Source organism: Hoplias malabaricus, chromosome X1, assembly GCF_029633855.1.
Source record: "Hoplias malabaricus isolate fHopMal1 chromosome X1, fHopMal1.hap1, whole genome shotgun sequence".
NCBI classification, from domain to species: domain Eukaryota; kingdom Metazoa; phylum Chordata; class Actinopteri; order Characiformes; family Erythrinidae; genus Hoplias; species Hoplias malabaricus.
This window is the reverse complement of record NC_089818.1, coordinates 8,068,872-8,078,689: the sequence shown is the minus strand read 5'-3', so window position 1 is coordinate 8,078,689 and position 9,818 is coordinate 8,068,872. Positions and strand designations below refer to the sequence as shown.

Sequence of the window (9,818 nt, the reverse complement as noted above, 5' to 3'; positions counted from 1 at the left end):
TCAGCCTGGCTTGTTTTTTTTTAACATGCTGTAATGCAAACCCAATCAAACTCACTTAAACATCTCATCATAAATCAGGTATATCTTAAAGGGACAGTAACAAAATACCAAAACAACAGTCAGTTGATAGATTAGGACAGGCTGGGTATGGCTTATGTATGCTTATGATAAACAAACTGCTTGGACGCATAATTACAGTCATAATTAGGAGTCAGACTTCTGCCTGCATTTCATACACAACCGTCATAATCTTAGGCCTATCACAACTGAAAGACACTGAAAAAAAGAAATGTATCAAGTCTCCGAGTCAGCCAAGAGTCGATTCCCTCACACAGATACGTCAGAATCAACGAATCGACTCCAGTCGACTCATCACCCGTCGGGAGTGTTGTTTGTGGATGATATTTTTTAAACGTTTTAAACGAGTATTAGCCACAGAGGCTTATCACAATGCAGCTTAAAAATATTGATAGGTACGCAATTAATACCCTGTGGGGCTGAGTAAAGAATTATAATAAAAAAATTGAGTTGCCACACTAGGTAATATCGCGAGACAAACAGAGCGCGAGATCCTGTTATGGAGAAGATGATGCGCAGAGTAGTCGAAAAAAAAAAAGACAGAAGTAAACGCGTGTAACTCCCCGGAATGTGAATAAAGTCGACTTTCTCGCTGGAGACGTATGCAAGAAAGCAAGTTTTGTGCTCAGGAAAGCTCACTGCGACCCTGTACGTTTCCACATCTTTAGTTTTTGATGAATTCTCCGTTGCTATATCTCCGTTAGCCTTCGCTAGCAGCCACGGATTGAACACGTTACCGTAGCAACGAGTTTTAGCTCCAGAAAGAGACGCACTTACCCCCCAATTCTGCCGTTTTCAGCGTTGTTTTTGGTTTTATTTTGCCTGAGGACTCATAACTGGGGTGTTTTAACAAACGTTGAAGACGACAACAAAGTGTGAGGACAGCTGATATTAACTTTATAGCCGTAATATCGTAATATATATATACATAATATATATAATATCGTAGCCGTAATATAGTTTAACATAAGGTAGGTTCTGAAATACACGTGAAGTCTTGCTGATGACAGCCCTTCAAAATAAACGAGGCATAAGAAGGATATAATTATTTAATGTGCGAGAATGTCTTAATAAGGCGATATGTAAATACTCCATTCCCAAGCTTTATGCTGTGATTAGCTAACTACCCAAATCCTCGTTACTAAGTAATTTCCAACCTTAATTTATCAGATGGGATGACAACATTAGGTAGGGGAGTGGGCGGCACGGTGGTGCAGCAGGTAGTGTCGCTGTCACACAGCTCCAGGGGCCTGGAGGTTGTGGGTTCGATTCCCGCTCCGGGTGACTGTTGGTGTGTTCTCCCCGTGTCCGCGTGGGTTTCCTCCCACAGTCCAAAAACACACGTTGCAGGTGGATTGGCGACTCAAAAGTGTCCGTAGGTGTGAGTGTGTGTGTTGCCCTGTGAAGGACTGGCACCCCCTCCAGGGTGTATTCCCACCTTGCGCCCAATGATTCCAGGTAGGCTCTGGACCCACCGCGACCCTGAATTGGATAAACCCTTTAATAAAGGCAGGGCTTTCAAGCAGCATATTGATGAACAAATAAGTTTTTTTAGGATTTCAATCAGTGGATGTTTCTGTACTAAATGGGAGAAACCATTTCAGTTAATATGTGTCTATGTTTCTCCACAGGAATTGCATCTAGGTCAAGACGGAACAGCAAAATGAGATACAAAACTTCCTTGCTGAAGGAACCGAAGCATATCCTTTTTTATTTTGAAAGCCTGTATGCTAGGTTAAAAATTTAACACATAATTTAATCACTGATATGTAAACAAGTGATTCATAGTTTGTTTTAAATTTATCTCAGATTTCTTTATAGCGCTGGTGGGTCACTGTGTGCCAAAGGAATTTTGGGGTGTCCCTCACAAATATAATAATTTCAATTTGCTATCCAAAACACTTCTGCACCTACAAGTAGTTCTGAGATTTATTTGCAGTCTTGACAATGTTAAAAGAGTGGGAAATCCAAAAATATGAGTCAGGTACAATTAATCTTACTGCGTGCACCTCTCTGCCGAAAATACTTTAAAAATGTTGGGAGTCAAAATGTCATTGTTTAACAGTAGTTCTGCAATGTTTAGGGCTTCAAAGTCTACTTTTTAGTGTGTTTTTGTGTGATAACTTTCTTTGAAAACGCTATTAAAGGCATTTAAATATGATTGATAACAATATCTTTGGAACAGATCATTTTACACAGACAATTCTGAATGACTTTGTTAACTTCTGAATCACTAAATGGTATTCCCTTTATGTTTGTTTTATATTTGGTATCATATCTCAGTAGATGAGATACAGAACTGCTGTGGGATAAAGTGCAATTTACTGAATTCACCTTGACAGTTATCCACATACAGAACTGGTCAGTTGTGTGGGCTGGACCACGGCCGATGAGCTGTACTCCTGCAGCGAAGACCATCAGATATTAAAATGGAACTTGCTTACAAATGAAACCGTTGTGGTGGTGAAACTCCAGGACGACATCTACCCCATTGACCTGCACTGGTTTCCCAAGACTGTTGGTGGGAAGAAGCAAAGCATGGCAGAAATCTTTGCCCTCACCAGCACAGATGGTAATTCCAGGAGTACAGAATCATATCCCTCTCTATTTCTTTCTTTTTACAGCACTTTTGCCTTTATTTCTTAAAACACACTGTGTGTAATATCTTCCATCACAGAACAGTAGCAAACACCTTGCCTGCATTTGGATGCAGTTCCTGTTAAGTGCAAGCCTGCATGTGTTTTGAAGTTTAAGCGTTAGATATTTCCAAATGAATCAGTGTGGACTAAATGTTTTTCCATCCTAAATATTACGAAATAATGTTAAATAAATCACCAAACATATAGACATTAATAAAACAAATACAACATTATTAGAATATTAACTAAATGTGCTTATAGTTAAATATATTTAATACATAAGAAAACACAGAACTGTTTGACAGAGTACATTGTACTGAAGGGTTCATATGTTTAAAGAGAGCTGCAAAAATCAGAACAGCTTTCACTGGTGAGATTTTGTCTACGACAGCTGCAAACCACTTTTTGTGGATGAAACATGTGAGGTGTCAAACTGTGCCAGTCTTCACAGAGGAAGGGAGGAGTTGCACACTTTAAGATCACCAAAAGTGTTCTATGGCATTTAAGTCAGGTGGCATACTAAACTGCATAATGGCTTTCGCTCTGAGATTAGGAGCGTTTCTTTCAACATGCATCTTGAGCATAGGGATTATCTGTCAGGTTTTGGATATTAGCACTGATGATGCCTCCTATAAACGATATATACCCTACACCTGCTGAACCCCTACAGCCCCATGATTTAATTTTAGTTTTCCTTGAACAGAGAGTATGCTGCTAATATTCATCAATTGTTTACACCCTGGAGGGGGCGCCAGTCCTTCTTGGCACCACACACACTCACACATTCACTCACACACTCACACATTCACTCACACCTACGGACACTTTTGAGTCACCAATCCACCTACCAACGTGTGTTTTTGGACTGTGGGAGGAAACCGGAGCACCCGGAGGAAACCCACGCGGACACAGAGAGAACACACCACACTCCTCACAGACAGTCACCCGGTGGAAACCCACGCAGACACGGGGAGAACACACCACACTCCTCACAGACAGTCACCCGGAGGAAACCCACGCGGACACAGAGAGAACACACCACACTCCTCACAGACAGTCACCCGGTGGAAACCCACGCAGACACAGGGAGAACACACCACACTCCTCACAGACAGTCACCCGGAGGAAACCCACACAGACACAGAGAGAACACACCACACTCCTCACAGACAGTCACCGGAGCTGGTCCCTGGAGCTGTGTGACTGCAACACTACCTGCTGCACCACCGCACATAATATATGAAATTATGTGTAAAAATATTGTAATTATTTAATGAGATACGGATTACATTTCCATTTTTAAATTGACTGAAAATCACTAGAACACAGCAATAATGACATTACCTACTTTACCATGTCAAATTCCACCCAGCTACTACTCTGTAAAAGTTTCTCAGGCATCACTTCTTACTTCGTGATGTGGTGGGGTGTGTCTTCCTACTGATTTCTTCCCACGTAATTAATTATATAATACTTCATGGATTTTTATGTGATACGTACTCCATTTCTTAAATTTTAAGATAAAAAAAAAACTTGAAATCTATTAAAAGTGTATGATTTAGATAAAGAATGTGGGAAGAAATCTAATTATGCACTTTATGAATCAGAATCAGCTGAAACACAGACCCATATGTAAGGAAAAATGGTTCCTTCAGCCCACAGGATGGGGTTTGGAGTAACATTTCATGGCACATTAAAAACGGAATCCATCAAGAATATGCAAATTTGGGTATTCAGACAGATCCACATAATTGACGACACTGATGAGTTGCAGCAGCCCTATGTTTATAGGTTGCAACTGTATTTCTATGATTTGAGGTTTTCACTCAACGCTGAGTGCCTTTCCCTCTTTTTGACCTCTGCTTCTCATGGGCTTATCACATGAACGCATGGAGAGGAGACGCATGGCCATGGCAAATGACGTGTGGTCACCACACTAATGGCAGTGTAGAGTTGCATAAACACACCCACAAACTGAAGCAGTAATTTAGTCTGGCAGTCCCCCGTTGCGATGAAAACCCAGTTCAGTCTGTGGACTTGATCTCACCCCTTAGCACCAGGGCCTGACTTTTGGATGTTTCAGTATTTTTGTACTCTTCACTCCTGGCACTTCATTGTGGGATGTCTTCAATTCTGCGTTAAAGGGGAATTCTACAGATTTCTTTCAAAATTTCAGAATAATTTACAGCTGGATATATAAACATAACTAGTTCATAGAGAAACTTTCAAGTGCTGGTTGTTTACAGGGTTGCTGACGGCAACCAAATCTGCAGTGTTTAGAACACCAATATTGGTATTTTCTTCGCTATCTAAAGTAAAACGTGAATGCACAGATTGTGTGTATCAGAGAAATTGTAATTGTTTAGCTTTATTTCACAGCTTTTTTATCTAATAACTTTCTATGAGAGGACCATATATTTTAGACTCCTGTGACTCCTGGTTCCTACAACCACTGAACAAACTTTCCAGAGTAACAGGATACATACAAAAGAAAAGTATCTTTATGTTTGACAATTGATTAAAAATGATATTTATTCAAAAATGTGTGCGCAATTTAAAATCGTAAAATGCATTTCGCTATCTTTCCGCAAATGCACAATGCATCTTTGTATTTTTCACCGCTAAAAGGACTTTTCTTTGTGTTCGCTCTTACTTGTTTACCTCCTGCTGCTGATAGTACGACTCTGTGGCCGTATTGAAGTCACACGTGTCAATAGTTGCCCACGTGATTTGTGATATTGGGATTTTTGCCCCGCTCTTTGACCCACTCTATGCTTTGAAGTAGAGAGAGAGTCACCTATCGTAGTGTACGCCTTTCGCATGATGGAAACTTGCACACCTACATCAAGTGCTCAAATGTCACATCTCCTTGGCTTATGAGACCTGAAATGGTTAAAAAGAAACCACAGATGTTTGACTTTGGTGGGTGGGGAGAAAAAAAAAATCATGCAGTAACTTCAGCGGTTTGCTCCAGCCCCAGTCACTGCGTGGGCCCCTAGAGCTGTGCAGATACATGTCAAACCTGGGCACAGCACTCACTTCTGATAGACTAGACGTCACTTGAACATGGACACGGCGCCTCCCCAGAATCCATTGTTACGACCTTGACCCTCTAAGTGAAGGGACTCAGATGTTTCTTTCTAGTTTCCTTGTAATCTTTCTAACATGGTGTTTCATGGTCATTCACTTACTACCTGCTTTTTTGAGTTGACGGCATTCACTTTTGTTTGGAGATCCAAATATAGCACTGGGAGAGAGCAGCAACGTGCTGATTTGCAGTTTTAGGCAACCAGAAATTACATAGAACATTCTGAATTTTTTAATATGCACCGCCACAAAGTATATGGTTGGCTAGTGTCTTTGATAACTGTCTCCATGCCTGATCGCCCTCTGTCTCCAGCACAAGCTAGACTGGTCTAATCCGAGCAGCAGACTCTCTGCATTTGCTCTCCTAATTTACTAAAATCAAATGACTATCTTTCTCAAACTCCAATTACAGACTGACCACAGTAATAAATCATGCAATGACATTCAGAGAAACGAAGCTGGAAACGTTTTGATTCACAGGTGCTGTGCTGGAAAGGTGCAACAATTGTTTTGAATATGCGTCAGATAATGCCTTATTTGTTTTTTAAGTCTATCCACAAGACGTGTAGCTTTGCCTATGATGTATACAAAGGAGCATATCTCAGCTAAAAACAATAGCACACATTCTGTTTGAATTTTAAAACCAAAATATATAACATATGCATTAAATTAAAAATGGCTTAAAATCGGTTAAAAGTTGATTGAGAAGTGATCAAATATATATTTTTACCAAAAAATAAAACACCAAGTATAATCACTGTAATGCATACATAGCGAGTAATTCATATGTAGTTATTCTTTGAGGAATCTGTGTGGACAGTGTTCCAAAAATGTACCTTTGTGAATTAATGAGAGGAGAAGCATAAGGATTGCATTATTTGATTAATTTGAGAGGCTTAGTGGTAAAACTGTACTCCAAAATGTGCAAAATAGTTTGATATAACCAGCATGTAAGAATACCCAAAGTATATATGATTATTAAATAATATTTTACACCATGTTATACTGTTAAGTCCATCCCTCACTCTCCCCTACACTCCATGTTCTCAGAATCAGTATTTCTTTTCTATTTTGGAGATGGATATATTTTAGACGGGACAAAACATTTTTCATTACACATCACACATTAATACATGGTGTTTATTCTTGCTCTTTAGGTAAGTTTCATTTCGTCTCGAAGACGGGGCGCATTGAGAAGAGTGTGGAGGCTCATAAAGGAGCAGTGCTGGCAGGTCGATGGAACTATGATGGAACTGCTCTCATTACAGGTCAGTCCTGGTGATACACTGTATTGCCAAATGTTTTTTGCTTGTCTGCCTTCGCACACATATGAATTTTGAGTGACATCCCATTCTTAATCTATAGGGTTTAATATGATGTAACCCCACCCTTTGCAGCTATAACAGCTTCAGCTCTTCTGGGAAGGTTTTCCACAAGGTTTAGGTGTGTGTTTATGGGAATGTTTGACCATTCTTCCAGAAGTGCATATGTGAGGTCAGACAATGATGTTGGACGAGGAGGCCTGGCTCGCAGTCTCCACTCTAATTCATCCCAAAGGTGTTCTATCGGGTTATGGTCAGGACTCTAAACCAAACTTACTCATCCACGTCTTTATGGAACTTGCTTTGTGCACTGGTGTGCTGTCATATTGGAATAGGAAGGGGCCATCCCCAGACGGTTCCCCCAAATTTGGGAGCATGAAATTATCCAAATCTCTTGGTATGCTGAAGCATTAAAAATTCCTTTCACTGGAACCAACGGGCCGAGCCCGAATCCTGAAAAACAGTCCCACACCATAATCCCCCCTCCACCAAACTTTACACTTGGCACAATGCAGTCAGTCGCATATTGTCCTCCTGGCAATGGCCAAACCCAGACTCGTTTTGCCAGATGAAGAAGCGTGATTCCTCACTCCAGAGAACACATCTCTACTGCTCTAGAGTCCAGTGGCGGCATGCATTACACCACTGCATCCAAAGCTTTGCGTTGCACTTGGTGATGTAAGGCTTGGATGCAGTTGCTTGGCCATGGAAACCCATTCCATGAAGGTCTCTACACACTGTTCTTGAGCTAATCTAAAGGCCACATGATGTTTGGAGGTCTGTAGTGATTGACTCTGCAGAAAGTTTGCATCCGCTTATTTCACATCATTTTACGTGGCCTACCTCGCCTTGCTGTCATTCCCAATAGCTTCCACTTTGTTATAATACCACTGACAATTGACCGTGGAACATTTAGTAGCAAGGAGATTTCATGACTGGACTTGGCATCCTATCGCGGTACTACGCTGGAATTCCCAGAGCTCCTGAGAGTGACCCATTCTTTCACAAATGTTTGTAGAAGCAGTCTGCATGCCTAGGTGCTTAGTGTTATACACCTGTTACCATGGACTATCTGAATTTGGTTATTTGGATGGATGGGTGAGTGAATACATTTTGCAGCAGTATAGTGCATTGCCTGGTGTTGTTTCACTCTGATACACTTGCTAGCATGAATATAATTCAGTGTAATTTCAACATAAGTGTGGCTTTTCCACACCAACAAATATTACTCATGACAGTAATATTGACAGAAGCATCCTGTTCTCTATGTTTTGCTGATTTAAATTACCATGCTCATGTTTTCCTGAGTTGCATGCCTTCAGAGTCTACCACTACATCTGTGTTTAGAAAATACAAATGTAGTTACTACATAAGAAATTGGTTGGAGTATAGAAACTATAATATGCATTTTTAGTTTCCTTTGCCAGAAGTTTCATGACTTAAACCTGTTTAACCTCAAATGTGAGCAAACGTGATAGTGGGCTGATGAGTAGAAGACTGATTCTGCGATAAGACATTAGACATCGTTTTTGCCCTATGTTCAAACAGAGACTAAAAACCACACAGACACTGTAGGAGTTGAGTATGTCAGGGGGTTGCGTTTTTTCATCTTTTATTTTTCTTTCAACTTCTTCATGTGTGTTTATGATCTATGCAGTATGTACACCAGTAAGAAAGACACCTTTCTGTGTGTTACATAATTCACAATACAACTGTATTGCATTGATTTGGGTGCTAATATGTGTCTCTGTAATTTATTATTCTGTTCATAAATCAGTGTGTTTCATAATGCCTCTCTTCTGCTGATTTGCTCAATTACTTTGGCCTTATAGCTGGCGAGGACGGACAAATCAAGATCTGGTCTAAAAGCGGAATGCTGAGGTCCACTTTGGCTCAACAAGGTATGCATCACTCATTTGGTTGTACCCTACAATGTATTATAGACTTTTTAAAAAAGATTTATTATTAACTTTTTAAATTAATTATATCCTATAACACACCAGGGCTGTAAATAATGTATTAACCAGAAATAAATAAACTTTGTAGCGTATCGTCATTCATGATACATGAGCATCCACACTTTCAAACTGAAAAGTGTGTTAATGCTTCAGTCTTGCGGACACTAATGCATTACGGTCAAGTCAAGCCAGTTCCAGCTCTGACATATCTTTAGTTGACTACATCATAGCTCTTATCATAACTGATAAGTATGTTCTAAATTATTAATCATAACTATAGCGTATTTGTCATTTGACTCCATCAATATAATGTATAATAATATGATGAGTACTTTAAAGCTGCTTGGATGCCTCCTTCATTTGGGAGAAGGAATGAAGTTTATAAACATGGGAGCAACCAATAACACACATCATCTGGTTCATCTCAAGTTGGAAGACACTCTTTTAAGCTTCATTTATGGTACCCACTTTTTGGTACCCACTATTTGGATGTGATTAGTTTTACCTGTGGATATGGGGTAAAGTATTGATTACCATAGTAATATCTAGTTTTAAGCCCGTTTGCTGGGCCTTTTACCTATTTTAAAACAAGCAGTAATATATCCCCAGGTTATATTAATCATGTCCGAATTCACATGGGTGAAAACTCTATCACATCCCATAGGAAAAAGAGTTTTTGCAGGCCTCCTTGAGAATGGAGAAGCTGGAGGAAGCATTTAGTGGTAAAATGTCTA

The 9,818-nt window shown here is 40.0% G+C and overlaps 1 protein-coding gene across 3 annotated transcripts in view; it reads left to right on the top strand.

Annotated features, from left to right (window-relative positions):
* Window positions 1-586: 586 nt before the first annotated feature.
* ift80 (intraflagellar transport 80 homolog (Chlamydomonas)) overlaps window positions 587-9,818 on the top strand; it is a 74,076-nt gene continuing 64,844 nt past the window's right edge. Inside the window, exons 1-5 of one of the 3 annotated variants that reach the window (XM_066652964.1) lie at window positions 587-953; window positions 1,710-1,781; window positions 2,432-2,650; window positions 6,962-7,072; window positions 8,959-9,027. In XM_066652964.1, the coding sequence (XP_066509061.1) occupies window positions 1,742-1,781; window positions 2,432-2,650; window positions 6,962-7,072; window positions 8,959-9,027 (439 nt within the window). In that variant the 5' untranslated portion in view covers window positions 587-953; window positions 1,710-1,741. Of the gene's footprint in view, window positions 954-1,355; window positions 1,537-1,709; window positions 1,782-2,431; window positions 2,651-6,961; window positions 7,073-8,958; window positions 9,028-9,818 lie in introns of those variants that run through there. The other 2 variants (XM_066652963.1, XM_066652962.1) reach the window with 2 other exon arrangements.